General features: G+C 35.1%; 1 protein-coding gene across 1 annotated transcript in view; it reads left to right on the forward strand.

Annotated features, from left to right (window-relative positions):
• The window catches only part of EPHA6 (EPH receptor A6), a 415,605-nt gene that overhangs the window by 271,272 nt on the left and 126,301 nt on the right, over window positions 1-18,032 (forward strand). Inside the window, exon 6 of the mRNA XM_026664024.2 lies at window positions 7,309-7,433. Coding sequence (XP_026519809.2) covers window positions 7,309-7,433 — 125 coding nt within the window. The remainder of the gene's footprint in view (window positions 1-7,308; window positions 7,434-18,032) is intronic.

The raw sequence follows: 18,032 nt of genomic DNA on the forward strand, positions 1-18,032 counted from the left end.
TTATTTGGAAACAAGTTCAGTGTATGTGTAAAGAGGGTTCTTATCTTGTCCTTCATCTCAGGCAGCCAAAACATCAAAATAGCAAGTTTGGCTATTGTAAAACAGAAAGAGTGTCTTAAGTAATGGAAGTGCATGCAATTGCTAATTGAGTTTCAATAACATCTGTCAATCCTTTTTATCTATTTTATTTTTATTCTGCCTTTCTTTCTTTTCATGTAACTCAAGGTGGCAAATATAATACTGCTTCCTCCTTCTATTTGTAACATTTTAGGAATATTATTATTTCACTGCTTCTTCACCTTTAAAGGCTGCTCTAAATTCCCCATCCCTTCAGAAAGTGGAACAGGAAATATCACTAACCATATCTCATTCCCTTCCTTGACAGGGTAATTGGTTTGATGGATAAGGGGAATGCAATATATATAATGTGACTTTGGCAAGGCCTTTGACAATTCCAGATGGCATTATCAAAAAGTAATTGGAGAACTGTGAGCTGGCAGATGGCTACAGCAAGGTAACAAATTCCACGGGGGTAGTTGTGCTACAAAACCAACAAAGACTGTTATGGCAACTTAGATATTAACTATTTATTAGAGGATAACTAAGGGACTTAGACCCCTCTTCATCAGATAACCAAAGCAATTTCTTCCTAATTAGAGTACCCAAATATCTATATAATGAAATAGGAATAAATCTTCATAATATCATCATACAAGGAAATGTCTAAATTGAATAGAATGAACATTTTGATGAATTCAAGTTTCTCAAAAATCTTCCTTGAAAGATTATTTATTTATGATAGTTTGAGATCATTGCAAGATATAGTAGACGGAAATAATTTGTGATGGTTGACTGTCAGTGTTTGATCCGTGTCAATTTATTTTCTTGTTTACAGACAGCCTATTTATTTTGTACAAATAAAAATCAGAATTGTTGACAAGTGAAGGAAGCAATTAAATTCTGGATGGATATAGTTATTACATTTGCAAAAATTGCTTTAATGTATATAAAATTCAATATTTTCTTGCAGAACCTGTGTCATGTTCTTTACTGCTAGCAGTAGTTATTTTGAAGATAGCATTAGCCAAGTGAGGCAGAATAAAACAGAGATATACTGCTCTGCTTCACATTAACCTGCAACTGTGTCTATTCTTTGATTTAAATCAGTTACATCCTCAGAGAAAAATTGGTTGCTTTGGTTTTTCACAGAATCCTTTCTCAGCCACATACAGTATCTTTCCTATAAATATTTTCTCCTGTGACTACAAGGGTTTAAGAGAAAGGAAGCATCTGCCTTTAGTATCTAATGCTAGAGAACAAAAATAATTGTGTGAACTATGTGTACGTAATGCATAGTTTGAGGCACTGGAAGTTATTGGTGTAAAGTATATTTTCTTATTGTGAAATCTGTTTATCCGTTTGTTGAAATATTTGTATTTTGACCTTCTGAGATAAATTCAAAGGAGTTTCAAATATTTTAGGAAATAAAATTTGTACAAATTGCAAATAGTGTAAATAAATGTGGATCTAAGTATCTATGCATCTATGCATGCATGTGTATAATGTTATATTAATAAAATGATTTCAATCACATGTGATACAGAATACATGCTGCAACATGGATACTTCACAAAAACATGATCATGTTACAAATGTATTTAAAATATTTGTATTTCATAATTCATGCTAACATGCAACAGGTTATGTTATATTCAATGTGAATAAGTACTCTTATATGCCAACTTGAATGTGTTATAAATTTATTTTTACAATGAATATTCTAGGCTAAAATAAATAATACTAAATAAATTACAGGAAAAGCAAACAATAAAGAACAATGTTGGGAAGCTTTCTCTTTTTTATATTCTAAGAGATCACTATGGAAACATGTAATGGCACTTGTAAGCCTGAATATGTTGCTGACCAGTACCTATTATCTATGGCCATTGGCCATGCTAGTTGAGGCAGGTGAGCAATGGTATCTGGAAAGCTATAGGCTCCATACTTTTATTCCAGTGTGTTCTCCATTTTTCATAAATGTTCACAGAGCTTTTCTTCGTTTTCATTCCTAGTGCTCTCCTATGCATATTTTTCCTTATAGCTGCTCTATTAAGCATTTGTACTGTTTAAATTTAACTGATCCCTTTTTGACAGTTGTAGCCATGAGTTAGGAAGTGTGGCAGTTGACTATAAATAGGATATCTTGATTTCATTTGGCAAACATTCTATATTAAGTTGGTTAGTTCTTATTTTGCTCTGTGTATATCCTATGCAGTACTGGGATACAACTTTTTTAACAACTGGTTCTCTGCCCTAATGATTGGCTGGGTGGGCATAGTTGGGTGGGCATGACTGGGAGGGTCATGTGACTGAGTGGGCATGGCCAACTCTATATCACTTGTGTGGGTGGTACCTATATGGGACAGGCAGGGTTGGGGAGGGACTCCAGGTGTGTGTGTGTGTGTGTGTGTGTGTGTGTGTGTGTGTGAGAGAGAGAGAGAGAGAGAGAGAGAGAGAGAGAGAGAGAGAGAGAAAGAGAAAGCCAGCCATGATATAACTCTCCAAGATTGGATCGGATCTCTCTCCCTCTTTCTCTCTCTCTCTCCCTCTTTCTTTCACACATACACACAGGCAGGCTTAGAAAGTCTACCAGGCCCATCATGCTGCAGATGCCCCACGCTCACACCTTTGCCTGGCTCATGTTCTCCTTCACCAGTCTAGCTTGATGCAGGCAGCAGCGCAGCTCACATTGCTCTTTCTAAGCCCGCTCTTGGTTAGGCTGGCACCAGTGAGGACTGGCTTTTTGCCTAGCTTTGTCCAGCCAAGGGAAAATGGATGGGGGCCTGGGGAGGAAGCCTTCATCAAGCTAGACTGGGAAATCTGGCTGCAGGAGAAAGAGAAGCTGGGTGAGCTGGACCCAGCTGCTTCCCAGGTTCCTTCATCCCAGAAGCAGCAACCACACACTCTCCCCTCTCTACTATCCCCTTCTTTACATAGGATCTCCAAGCAGTGGAGAAGGAGTCAGAGAGGAAGAAGGAGGTAGCGGCGGCCACTAGCATTATGGAGAGAGTGCCACACAGAAACAGGTGCACACAAAAACTCTTGCCCCTTTCTCCCTCTCTGTGTCTGTTGCTGTGTGATCCTGTGTGAAGAAGGGGGCTAGCAGAGAGGGGAGAGTATGGGGAAGCATCTGGGTATGGCTCATCCGGCTTCTCTCCCTCTCACAGCCAGTTTTTCGGCTATTCTCAGGCTGTTTTTCGGACTGATTTTGGCAAGAAAAATGGCCTGAAAACAGCCCCAAAATGGCCTGAAAACAGCCCAAAAATCACTTGAAAACAGCCCAAAAATGACCTGTTTTGGGGGGAATTTTTAGTCCATGTTTCAGACTGTTTTCAGGCCATTTTTGGTTCAAAGAGGGCAAGAAAATGGCCCCAAAATGGACCGTTTTGGGGGGCAATTTCAGCCATTTTGGGCCATTTTTCAGGCTAGTATTTTTGGTCCAAAACAGCCTGAAAAACGGCCAAAAATGGCCAAAAAACAGCCTGTTTGGGCTGGTTTTGGACCATTTTCAGGCTGTTTTTGGGGCCATTTTTGGACTGAAGAATGGCCTAAAATGCCCTGAAAATGGCCCCAAAAACAGCCTGAAAAATGGGCAGGGTGGGGCCAACCAGTGGTCTGATTTGCCAGTTCTCTGAACTGCACAGAATTGGAACAATCAATTCGGGTGAACTGGTCTGAACCAGCAGCAGCCCATCTCTGATCCGATGTAATGGTTATTTACATAGTAAATATAAAAAACAAATGTATTTGTCTATGTATGGAAGATATCAATATAAGATCCACATTTTTAGATCAGGCTCTGTAATAATTTTGAATCCTTTATAATATCTCCTACATTAGTTGTTTTCATATGCTGTTGTTGATACATAAAATTAGCATTATGAACAATTATAAATCATATCATTATTTGAAAAATGTCCTGAAGAGGCAGTAGCTCTTAAGTTTCATTATAACATCTTCCGACAGGATAACAGTTAATATGTTTTATTTATTTTATTTATTTATTTTGTCAATTGCTTACAAGATAATAGGTATAAGTAAAAACATAGTTATGAATACATGGATACATAAAAGAAAAATAGAAAAATAAAAGAAACAATAAGACAGGGATGGTAGGCACATTGGTGCGATTATGCACTCCCCCTACAGACTTCTTAGGAAAGGGGTGAGGTCAATAGTAGACAGTCTAAGGTTAAAGTTTTTGGGGTTTGGGGAAGAAACCACAGAGTCAGGTAGAGTATTCCAAATATTGACCACTCTGTTGCTGAAGTCGTATTTCCTGCAATCAAGTTTGCTGCAATTAACCTTGAGTTTGTATCTATTGTTTGCTCTTATGTTATTATGGTTGAAGCTGAAGTATTCATTGACAAGTAGGACATTGCAATGTATGATTTTATATACTATATGTAGATCAGATCGAAGGCGGCATAGTTCTAGGTTTTCTAGGTCTACAATTTCGAGTCTGGTGGTATAAGATATTCTGCAAAGAGTAGAGAAGTGGAGAACTCTTCTTGTGAAATATTTCTGGACTTTCTTAACTGTGTTAATATCAGATACATAATGTGGGTTCCAGACTGATGAGCTGTATTCGAGTATTGGTCTAGCAAATGTTTTGTATGCTCTAGTTAGTAGTGTAATATTACCAGAGAAAAAGCTATATAAGATTAGATTAACAACTCTTAACACCTTTTTGGCTATGTAGTTACAGTGGGCTCTAGCACTTAGATCATTAGAGATGAATACTCCAAGATCCTTGACAGAGTTTGGATCATCAACAAGGTCTTGACTATTCAGCCTGTATTTATTTTCTGATATATATTTTTTGCCAATATGTAGGACAGATCATTTATTTGTTGAGATTGGAAGTTGCCATTTGTTTGACCATTCTGATACATAGCCGAGGTCTTTTTGAAGGGTAGCAGTATTGTCTGTGGTGTTGAATAGCTTTACATCATCAGTGAAGAGAATGCAGTTGCTCTTGATATGATCACAGAGGTCATTTATGTAGAGTATGAAAAGAGTTGCTCCTAGAACACTGCTTTGGGGGACACCACTGTTGACACCACTGTTGACACCACTGTTGACACTGTTGATTGGACACTCCCAATTTTGACCATTTGTTATCTGTCTGATGCTTCTATCCAGTTATGCAGGTGTCCAGAGATACCGTAAGATTTTAGTTTTAGGAGTAGTTTGTCATGTACCACTGAATCAAAGGCTTTAAAGAAGTCTATGTAGATTGCATCTATTGCTTTGCCCTGATTGAGTTGTGTAGTCCATATGTTTTTGCAGTGTAAGAGTTGCAGATTACATGATAGTTTTTTTCTGAAACCAAATTGTTTATTAGAGAGTAGGCTGTTTGTTTCTGACTGAAGGATGATGGCTTGATTAATAATTGATTCCATGACTTTACAGGTGACACAGCATAAAGAGATTGGTCTGTAATTTTCAACTAGGCTGGGGTCTCCCTTTTTGAAGATGGGGATGACTGTGGCTTGTGACCATAGTTTTAGCAAGGAGCTGGTCCTGAAAGATTTTTCAAAGATTATGCTTAGAGGTTCGCCTATGGCAGTGGATAGTATTTTTAAGAAGTAGGCACATATTCCGTCCGGTCCAATAGATAGAGATGGTTTTAGATTGCATAGTGCTTTTTCAACATTGTCTTCTGTAAAATCAATATGTATTAGATCATTGTAGTTGTCTGTGGTTCGACTAGGAAATACTGGGAATGATCCATACTGAGCCCAAGAATATGTTAAAGAGGTTGGCTTTAATAATGTCATCATTGCAGTCTTTACCATTAGGTCCTTTCAGGGGTGGGATGGACCTTGAGTCTTTTAGTTTGTTGTTTACAAAATTGTAGAAAGCGTGGGTGGAATTGGTGCGTAGAAGGTTTTCTTTTTGTTTAATGTGATAATTGTTGCGTCCAGTTTTTATCTGGTGGCATAAATTTTTGTATCGGCTTTTGAAGTTGGCAATGTGACCAGATTTGTTTTTCCGCCAAAGTGATTTCTTTTTGGATTGAAGCTTCCTTATTGTTATGGGTAATAAGTTTGATGACTCTTTTAACTTCAAGTAAAAATATGTTGTAATGGTCTTCTACAGTATTGCATCCAGTGAATAGAAATTGCCAATCAAGGGATGAGAGATTGTTGCTTATAAGATCATAGTTGCCTTTTTTGAAGTTATAATTGGGGATTCCGTCATTGTGATGATTTTTTTGTGGACGTATGTTGAGACAAAAGTCAATCGTGCTGTGGTCACTGTTGGAAAAGGGTTCTTTAATTTGTATTCCGTAAATTGAATTCAAACTATTGCAGAAGATGAGGTTGAGGCAGTTGTTAAGTCTAGTGTTGTTGGTTACTAGTTGTTCCTAGTCCCAGATTTGTTACTGCATTGTAGAAGGTTGCATGTGTGGGTTCAGTTGTACATTTGTTAAGGGTCCAGTTAATATAAGGTAGATTGAAGTCACCAAGAAAGATAAAAGTGTGTGGGCAGGATGCTGCCCATGTTAGTAGTGTATTTATCTTGTTTGCATGTTCGATGTTATCATCAGGGGCTCTTATGGTTTATGGTCACTGAAATAAGAAATTTAATATGTAGTATGAACCATTGCATACTAGAGACATCTATTTGGTTCCATTTCAACACATTTCTAAGTAAATCCAATTTTAATAGTACATTTATTTGGGTAGTGAATCCACTTACAAAGTCTTTGGTGCATACCAGCTATGATATAGCACTTATCTGCAACTTTTTAAAACAGTTTCATTTTTTCCCAGAATTATGTGACAGCCATCCAATCCTAGGAAAAGACACAGTGACTTTAAAGAGGAACAGATAGATTTAATAGAAGCTAATCTAAAGTACTAAGATTTACTAATGCAGAGCAGGGGGGCTCAAAAAAATCCAGAGAATATTATGAACCCTGAAGTGAAAGAGCCCATGAAAATATATTGACAATACACATGTGTACAAAGAGGTAGGCTTTTATCACATGCTCACAATCATCATCTTGACTTTTATGCACCATTTCACTGGCAAAAGCACCGTGGACCGGTCCTTCATTATTTCCAGAGCAGCCACATGGGCCTTGAGTTTGACACCCCCTGTTCTATCACCACTTATTTAGTTTTGCAAAGAGGGATCCGTTGATCAAATCATATAGCATCATTCCAAGTTATCTCTTTATGGTGATTTAAATACACTGCATTGTCTTTAACCTGGAGTTATCCTTTTCCTTTTCAGCACCCTCCTTGATAGGTATGGTCAGGAAGGACTGGGCTTCTCAAAACAGCATTGCCCTGTCATGGCAAGACCCTGCTTTTCCTAATGGAGCCATTCTGGACTACGAGATCAAGTACTATGAGAAAGTAGGTCTTGACTACAATAAAATAAAACCCTTGAATTAGCCTCATTTTCTAACATTTCCCCCTTTTTGTATATCAGTTTATAGTATAGCCTGTTTATGCCAAACAATTGGCATTTTAAATATACAGCTGATATTTGCAGGGTTGTTTTTTTCATTGTAGATTTTGTTCATTAAGAAATTGATTCTTACTTTGGTTTGGCTGTACAACCAATGACCTGCTTCAAATGGGTCTGCTCAGTGGTGACCTCAGTTTATGATGAAAACTTCCAATCATGACTTCAGCACACACGAAATATTACACACTTGGAAAAAAAGAAATAGCATCTTAACCACTTAAAACTAGTCATGGGAAATTAATTATTAGTTCCATGTGCAATTTGTTATCAGTTAAGATGACATTTATGACATTAATATGCCACACTACAGAAATAATTTGGTTGCTTTTCAACTCAATATTAAAGAAAAATACCATGATATATATACATCAGTCTTCCTAAACGATTTTGGCATTACAACTCCCAGAATGTCAGCAAACGGCCATGCTGATTGTGTATGCTGGATATTGTATGAGATGTTAGTTTGTAGGGAGTCTCTGTAAAACAAATTTGAGCTTTGCAGTTTTTTTATTGTTTTGAATAAATGCTAATATTTAATTTGTATCATACATCATGATGATCATACATTAGATAGAGGTTAATTGTGTGTCTATGATACAAACATTATTTTTTTAAAAATACCAAAAGTTATACACCAGCATATATCAAAATACACGAAGGTATTGGCTTAGACTGATTGATTGATGGTTTGATTTTGAGGTGCCTACTCCAAAGAGATTCCAGGTTGGTTACAGTTTAAATATGTACATAATATAAAATAAAACCTAAAAATACAAAACATTTTAAAATGAACTTTAATACACAATTTTCCCATTTCTTCTTCCCACCTTCAATCCTCCACCACCCCCTATTCATCCCACAGCTGTTTTGCAGAGTTTGGGCAGAGTTTCCAAACATTTCATGTAGTTAAGGATTTACTACAAGAAAATATGATATTTGCTATTTTCTAGTCACTCTTTCTCAACTATCCCTTATTATATTCTCATATTGCTTTGGAGTGTCTCCCATCCCCATAATGGAAATGTTGGAATAGAAGTTTTTATTCCATGAATTCATTTTGACTTAAAACAATTTCGGGGGGAAATCATAGTATATGATGCATCTACATATTCTGTAGGCTTTGCTGATGATTTTGAAGTATCCTTTGTCTCAACTTTTGTTAGAACAATTCAGTTAATAGCCTATCATTTTGTATTTCTTCTGAGCAGTTACTAGTGTTATAATTTCTGGAAGAATACATCTGCTGCTCATAAATGTTTGGAGGTTATAGTAAAAATTTCGTTCAGTTGACAGCATCTCGTTGAGGGAGATGTGTAGTCTAAAAACATGAAATATACATAAATAAATAAATCTTATATTTGCAGTGACCTTGTATAAACTAGGTGTGTCTTAATCAATGACTTAAAATGAAAATATTTCTGGATAGAAATACTTTGCTTTTTGTCAGTGGCAAATATCATGTCCTTTCAAGCATAATCAACTAATAATGAAATAATGTCAGACATACTTTTGTGTAAATATAAACTTCCATTACTTAAAACTCATGAATTCATAAGGCAATTTAATACACCATTAAAATCTATACTTGTTAATATGAGCTACATGCACATATGCATCTAGAATTTTTTTAAAAAAATCTATGTTACTTTTATTATGCTTAAAGAAAAGTCTAGAGAAGCAATATGTAGTCAGATGCTTGGCTATGTATAGCAATGTACCAAAACAAGTGTGTTAATGATTTGTGAAATACTATTAAGTCTAGAACCTTAGTTCAACACAATCTCCAAGAGCCAATTTTGCGAATAGAAAATAGTGAAGAAGACAGAAAAATGATGCAGCATAGAATATTAAAAAGTTATAAAAGAAAAGTTGCTCCTGCTAAGAATATAGAGATGGAAACATATATACAAAATTATTTATTTGTCTGACATGAATAATAATGGGTGTTAAAAAATAATAAATGAAGGACAAAAAGCTATAATTTCTCACTTTGGTTTTTCATCTCAAACCTTTTCATATTATTAAGAAAACATGAATATCTGCCCACTGTGCAAATTCACAGTCCAACTAAGCCCAATTAACAAAATATAATGCCATAATCATTGTAAACCTTACCAATTAGTATAAATGTGGAAGAGCTGGATGCATCCATTTCTGTCACTTTCTGTATATGTTAATGATTACTGAATGTAATATTGTATTCTTCTGATATGTCAAACTAGAAAACCAGACCTTTAAAGAGCAAAATTATCTAATTAAAGAGTAATAACCATAGTTGTGTCATGTACACAGTATTTTTTAAAAAAAAATATTTGATGGAGAAAATCACAAATGCCTTAATATTACACTGTATATTGTTGCCTCCCCCTAAATTTCAGCCACTGTAGAGCAGGGGTTTCCATCTTTGGCAACTTTAAGCCTTGTGGGCTTCAACTCCCAGAATTCTGGGAGTTGAAATTCTCCTGGCTTAAAGTTGCCAAGGTTGGAGGCCCCTGGTGTAGAGGACAGATTAGAATTGCAATTCTAAGAGACCTAATAATGTACACCCACATTCAAGAGAGTTTTTAGTGATTTTGCCCACAGTGTGGTGGTTTTTCCCACAGTTTGGTGGGCAGTTGTGTGTTGCATCTGGAAGTTATCACATGCAAAGGCATTCTAGAAAAGAAATTATACTAAATCTTCTCTAAATCACAAAAAATAAACATTAAATGTAGGGCATTGAATTCTGCCAAGTGACATTATTATGGGGCAGACATTGTATTGCAAAGATATTTATGGATGGTATGAAGAGTCCCTACAAGAACAAAATAGTGGTAAAGAGATAAATATGCTCTAGTATAGCCTGCATTGAATATTCTGTTTATTTCAATCATTGTTTTTTTAAACCTGGGATAAATAAAATGAGGGTTGTGAGTCTATAGTGAACTACACAAGAAACTATTTGTTTCTTCTAAGATGAGGTAAGCTGAACAAAGGACACATGGTGGTGTGGTATGTTATAATATGCAGAAACATTAACTGTTTGGATTGGTCATGTACAGCATTGATAATTGTTCCAATTAGATGGCCCAACAGAATGGGTAGATAGATAAGTAGCTAGACAATATCACTGAAGCACATGAAACTGAAAGGTACAAGTACTTTTTTTTTCAAGCTTTTCAGTTATTTCTAATATGGAAATTCATGAATCAGCATATGCATGAAACTATAGACATCTGAAAAGTATACATACTGTATCAGAGATAACTGGAATAAACAAATTATTTACATTACTTTCAGTCGCCGAGTTCTGCATTACCTCTAACTTTGTTAAGTAAAAGTACATGTTCACTCTTAACTCACTGACATTGCATTGAGGTTCAATGGACCTGCTTACATTTTGTATAAATGTAGAAGTGAGGCTCAGAGTCACATTCTATTTATTCTATTCCCCTGCACAGCAGCTTTGTCAGCTGTTATCTTTACCTAGAATGAACTACAGTAATCAAAGCGATGGCATGTTGAAATAAGTCAATATCCACTTATCATTCATTGAGATGCCTTTTTCAAAAATAATTAAATTTAAAATAAGTCATGGATTTGAATTTGAATTTGAAGATGAGATTTTTTACATTTTAGAAATTACATATTCATCATTGATATACAATTGCACTTCTAATTCTGTCTTACTTTGCTCCATACCATAATTATTTTTATCTGTTTTGAATCTTTCTGATCATTGTAATTGAGAAAACCATTGACAAGTATATCTCTCTGCATTAGTTGCTCTCTTGATTTAATTTTATACTGCCCTTGGTGGTTTGTAGAATAGCTTGTAACATTAAACTATAGTGTAACATTATGTCCAAAGCAAGTAACAAAATATGGCAGATAAAAAGACTCAGTTTCACCATCTGAGCAGAAAATGATAAATATGTCTTAATTCTTGTTTTGGCAGTTCTCGTTGCTTTTTCACTCTATGAAGGATTGGATTCCTAATTTACTTTCAAATAAAATAATACCCTTTAATGTGTCTTTTATCCCAGAGGACGTGAAACTTCTTGTAGCTCTGTTACCCCAAGGTAATACAATTTATAGTAATACTGGGGAAGCTTTCTAATTTTAGAAGCCATTATCTCCGGTCATTGAACTATGGGGATATTCAATAAATCTATAGTCAAAGATAATTTGCTGTGGAAAAACATAATAATAGTATCTTACAGAGGGGATTTCATGTCCTATTGCCATATAAATAAATGTTTGTTTATAACCTGTTTAATTTAGACAGCTAGGTTTAAATCCATTGAAAAAAATTCACTTCAGGTTTATATGACCCAGAGATTACCTAGATAATTAATGTCAAAAATCTTAAAACAATACTTGCAGTGTTTTGAACATTTTACAGGAACTGTTTGTCATTTTCTTCAGAACTGCTTTATTTCCTTTTGTTCATTTCACTGCTCTGCCACATTAGGAATTGGGATTAATGGCATCACTTCTATTATTTGGAAGCAATTTCATAAACATGCAAGACTTAGTATTCGACATATTGATTCTGAAGTTTTTGTGCAGGAAAATTGGCATTATTGGAGTGATATATACAGCTGAGAAGGAGCAATCAATATTTTAGTATTTTACAGGGTATATTTCTCCCTTGGCTATTTCCATTTCAGCTATACCAATTTCTTCTAAATTTGTAACTTTCTGTTCTATTGAACCTTGTAAGACCTTATAATCCTTTCCAAACTCCCTTAAAATTAAAATGTAAACTTTAATATATCTTTTTTAATTTTTTATTATGATAATTGCTTGTTCTATTAATTCTATTATGTAAACTAGAAGTACCACCTACAATCTATTTTGTTTTCATTCTGATTTATTTCATTTTGCCTTTTTTCTTCTTTCTTCTTCATTCAGTTATAAAATTATTAAGCTGTAATTGACCCTACTCAATTATATGTATTACTATTCCATCATCCTTTGCCAGTTATACTAAAGCTCTGGGTGGAAAACAGAATTTTCAAAAGAAAAATACATATTCAGTAATTCAAAGGAACAAAACTTATTTTCTATATTATTTACTTATAGGTAAAAAGAAGGGATGTTAGATCTATTTGTATCCCTATAACAGTGATGGCTAACCTTTTCATTGTCACGTGCCAAAAGTGTGTGTGTACACACGCATGCACTTGTCCCTGCAACCATAATGCAATGCGTGTGCGACCCCTCCGTCCCCCTGCACATGCGTGCGCATCTCCCGCGTGTGCCCCATCTCCTGCGCATGCATGGCAGATACTCAACAATCAGCTGGCTGGTGGGAGGCGCACGTGCATGTGCAGTGGATCTGTTCTGGGCGACAGCTCACGTGCCAGCAGAAATGGCTCTGTGTGCCACTTCCGGCATGCGTGCCATAGGTTCTCCATCATGACCCTATAACCTGCAATCAACTTTACTATTTAAAATAAATCATCAAAATCTGAAGAACACAAACTTTCTAGTCATCACCATGTTAAAATAGGATATCCTTATCTGTAAAAAAAATTATTAGTGGGAAAAAAACCCTCATGGAATATCTACCATATTAAATAATTTATTTTAGTGGAACCACATTAGCAGATATAAACATTCAAGATATTCATCTTACTGATTATAAATTGTGTTCTATATTATGTCTTCAGATAGATAGATAGATAGATAGATAGATAGATAGATAGATAGATAGATAGATAGATAGATTGATTTTCTAAGCAACAATGACACTCATATTCAGAATTTGAAAAAGTACAAGCAAAGTACAAACAAAGAAAGAAGAAAGCTATCTCAAAATTCTAATTTATTATTTATGTTTATTTTCTTTATGTCCTTTTTTGTCCCTTCAAGTAACTAATGAATATAATTTCTTCAGCAGGTGTCCAAGTAATTTTTTTTTAATTTTCTCCAAATCTAATCTGACTCAGGCTGATAGCTCATATTGGGTATTATTAAAATCAACAGAGCAATTTTAACAGCCACTTGCTAAATTCATTTCAGAAATTTTAGCTGTCAGGCACCATTTGTATTTCCAACATCCTCCCCTCCAACCTTCTCCACCTGCAATGTCAGCATAATATCTAATATGGTTATTGTTCATCTGTGACCCCCATCTTCTCTTACGAGAACACTCCTATGTGTCCTATGAGAACACTCCTATGAAAATCTAAAGCACTACTCTCAATCACTTATCCGCTAAAGGAATTCAAACTGTTTTATTTAAGGATCTGCAAGAATACACTCTTATTTAAGTATGTGAAGAGCCAGTTAGCCTGTATAGAAAAGAATTGGATTGTCAAAGAGGAAAAATACATGGTTTAAATCCTGAAATACTGTATAGGTAAATCAGAACAATTATACCCACGAGTATTATGTTATATTACTATTTTATCCTCTTTCATATATATTTGCCCTACAAGGAAAAAAGGTTATCTGTGTGCTCCATCACATCCCTTAGCTTTCTAACTATAGATCGTCCTGAACATATATGACTGGTCACATAATGACTGTTTGGAGTTACAATGACCTTGGAAAGAATGCTTTAGAGCCCATAAAGAACTTCTGCCGATCATAAAATGTTGTGCCACATCCTCACTCCACAGTCACATGACACATTTCAGGCACTTGGCACCTGGCTCACAGTTAATGATTGGGGTTTGAAACAAGTTTTGCCACTTTCCTATTTTTAAATTTATTTTTGCCAGTTTTCAGCAAAATATGCCCATTTAGGAGAATGGTTTGGACTTCTCAGGTCCACTTCAGTGGGTGCTTTGACTTAATGACCATCACAATTATCACCAAACTTCCAGTCCCAATTGTAGAAGTTGCAAGTGATATGCTTTTACTTTGATTTTTTTCCAAAATGTATAATGAATAGAAACTTAATTATAAGACTTGGTACTATTGTTCTTTCATAAAGCAAGATTATCTTTTTCAGTTACCTCTATTACAGTTTTATTGTTTTTCATTCCCATTCTCATAATGTTAAACAGAAGTATATCAAACAGGCAAGCTCCATTTTGGGGATTACAATCAGTATTATAAGTCAATTCCTTTCTGTGTTCTAAAATCTGGAACGTGTTTCTCATCAAATGATATTATTGAACTAAGAGGGATTAGTAACCTAGAGTATTCAAAGGTTTGCTATGATCCTGCCCCAGATCTCAGTTGAGGAAGAATGATTCTATCACAATCAAACCAGTGGTGGGATTCAAACTTTTTTACTACCGGATCTCTGGGTGTGGTGTGGTGGGTGTGGCTTGGTGGGCATGGCAGGGGAAGGATACTGTAAAATCTCCATTCCCTCCCCATTCCTGGGAAAAGGTTACTGCAAAATCCTATTTTCTCCCCACCCCACTAACTGCTTTCGAGCTCCGTTCTCCTGTGCAGGGCAACAAAAGAAGACCCAGCCAGGACTTCTGGTTTGCAAGGCTTTGGTGGTGGCAGGAATCCGCGATCGTGCGTGGTTCCTACTGCGCTCGCTGCTGGAGTGCCCCCGATCCAGCCGGATTTGGGGGCTAATAGTTACCCCGTATAGGTGACTGAAGACAGGGAGATCCAGCAGGGGTCCGGGGGAATCGCAACCCCCCCTCCTCAGCTGGCTTGACTCCCTTTTCCAAAAGCAGTGGAGCGGCGGTCAGCAATGGCCGCCACAAAGAAGCTTTCATCCGGACAAGAATGTGCAGGGGGAAGCTGAGAAAGTGAAAGTTTTTGGCTGAACCGGGATAACAAGTAACATCTAAATACCCTGGAAACTTAACTTTATTAAAGATACACTGTTCCCAAAGAAGATCGTAAAAAGCGGCAGATGAAAGTTAAAAGGGAAAGTTTGTTTTTTCTCTCTCTCCTTCCTTACAGAGATAGCAGATGGAAATCGGAAAAACCCGTTTTGGCATCAGCAGGTAATTAAATTTGAAAATTAAAGCCAAGGGAACATTAAAGATTTCTGAACATTGGAATTTTTTAAAAAAGAATTAATATTAAGACTTTGCTGGAGGAGCCAGCTTGAAACTTATAAGATCAGAGTTAAACTGTAACAAGACTTCTAAAAGATACATTTTGGAACTTTGCAATTGAACTGTACCCCAGGAAGAGAAAGTATAAAAAGAAGAAAGTGCTAAATGAAACAGCTTGTGTCTATTTGGATTGCTTGGTGACTTTGGGACCTTTGGAAATTATTATTTGAAAGACTAAAAAGATTTGGGTTGTTTAAAAATTTTTCACAATGGCATTATCTGTTGAAGAACTGAAAATGGAATTTAAAAAGCTAAAAGAAGAGGAACAAGAAGGGAAGGGCTCTTCTGGATCTGTTTTTCATTTCTTAAAAATGGCGATTTCTACCTATCAGGAATTACAAGAACAAGAAGGTTGGGATGAAGAAGAAGAAGCCATCTTTAATGAACAAACAATTTTAGCTGGGGAAGAAAAGGGAAAGAGGGCAAAGAGAATGGAGAATTTAAGACTTAAAAGAACAACCAAAAAAGGGGAAAATAAGGTGAAAAATCGATACAAAGTCAGAAAGCAACAGAAAAGAGGAATACAGAAGAGAGTGGAGATTAAGAGGGTGGAGATCAAGAGACGAGGGGTAAAAAGGCTAGATCGGAGAAGAAAGGAAGGGAAAAAGGGAAGAGAAGTTACAAAGGTTTAAAACAAGATGTAAAGAAACAGTTTTTTTTCAGAGATAAAGGGTAAAAACATAATTAAAAGAGAGATTCTGCAAAAGTACATAAGACTGTATTGTTGTATTTGTATTTGAAATAAAGTTAGAAAACTGGAACATTATATGATTTAATAAAATATTAAAGGGAATGTGTAAAATGCTTAAGATTTAATGATAGTTTAATTTGCTATGGATTATTGTTTTAATTATATTATAAACTTATTATTTTCTTATTTTAAAATGTAGTACGTAGCTTTAGAATGTACTAAGCAGAATCAGAATGAAAATTATATATTATTTTAAGTGTTAAATTTAGTGGAAAGATATAAAAGCGTCATACTTCAATCAGTGATTACAGGAGAAATTTTGTGTTAAAGAGAAAAGATAATTAGATAATTGAAACAGAACGGACAAAAGATACAAGTATAATGATTTAAATTGAGATGAAATAAATAAAATAGAATTAAGAGAGTGAAAAGAGGGGAGAAGCCATATAGAAAATATAGAATGGTAAATAAGATATGAAATGGTATACAAAGTGAGCATGAATTTGATTTATGTCTGTACAAAAAGATGTAACCCGGGACTAAGCCGCTTTCCAAAAAGAAGTTTTATATTTTCATGTTTTGTGTTTTGTTTGTGTATGTTTGTTTATTGAAAATTAATAAAAATCTTTATTAAAAAAATAATAATAAGACCCAGCTGATTAGCTGGGACTCAGGAGGCAGTGAATAGATGGGGGCAGGGCTAGTCAGAAGTGGTATTTGCCAGTTCTCCGAATTACTCAACATTTCCACTACCGGTTCTCCAGAACTGGTCAGAACCTGCTAAATATCACCTCTGAATCAAACTGATAACATATTTTTATTATTAAACAAAACAAATGGATTATCTATATCTTCTACCAATATAATTTTGGTTCTTAGATATTCCTATTCTAGCAAGACAAATCTATACTCACGTTAAAAAAAATATTCATCTCTTCACTTTTTACACAGAAGTGCCATAGTTTACTTATCAGATGGGATTACCCAGCGTACATTGAGCAGATTGTGATAATATGGTAATCAGGAAGTGAAATGTTATGTCATTTTCTTTTTGTTTATTTCCCTTTTGTTGTTTCTTTATTTGATCTTAACTCTTTCAGGGTATTTAAGATTTAATAGACCTATTTTAATAAGACAAAGCAGATCTTAATAGGCCTATTTTAATAAATAAAATGAGAATAATAAAATGAAGGAGTTTCAGTTATACAATCAGTCTGGATACCTACTAGATAGCTTATTAGTTTCTTTGATCTTTAAGGTTAAATGTTGGATCCAGTATCTATCAACAAAATGAGACTTTCTTAGGATGTCAGCTAATATTTTTATTCCTACTGCTTTTCAAGGTGGGAAATATATATTATGTTGAATTTTGAAGGATTAGTAGTATTGGAGCCACATCATTTCCTTTTCCTTGTTGAAGAGGCAAAATTTAATTGCTTTTGGGGGAATAGCATACTTTTATGTTCTGGTTTGTGTATTCTCTTTTATTTATGCATAAATATTTCATATTTTCCTTGTTCAGTTTACCAATGGATTGCTATTGCAAAATATAATAATATGCTGGAGACTTCATTAAAATAAATAACAAAATAAAGACATCCTATAGGACAGGGATTTTTTTTAACTGTCTATCCTCTTTTGAATTATGAAAATGACAGATCATTTAATATTTTCCCCAGTGCTTCATTTTCCCTGAACACAACAACTTAATCATATAGCAATTGTTACATACTGCTAAGATAGCAATGATGTACTTTTTCTCTGGAGCA

This window comes from Notechis scutatus, chromosome 5 (genome assembly GCF_049901735.1).
Source record: "Notechis scutatus isolate UNSWTSFEM ecotype Mainland chromosome 5, rNotScu1.2, whole genome shotgun sequence".
NCBI classification, from domain to species: domain Eukaryota; kingdom Metazoa; phylum Chordata; class Lepidosauria; order Squamata; family Elapidae; genus Notechis; species Notechis scutatus.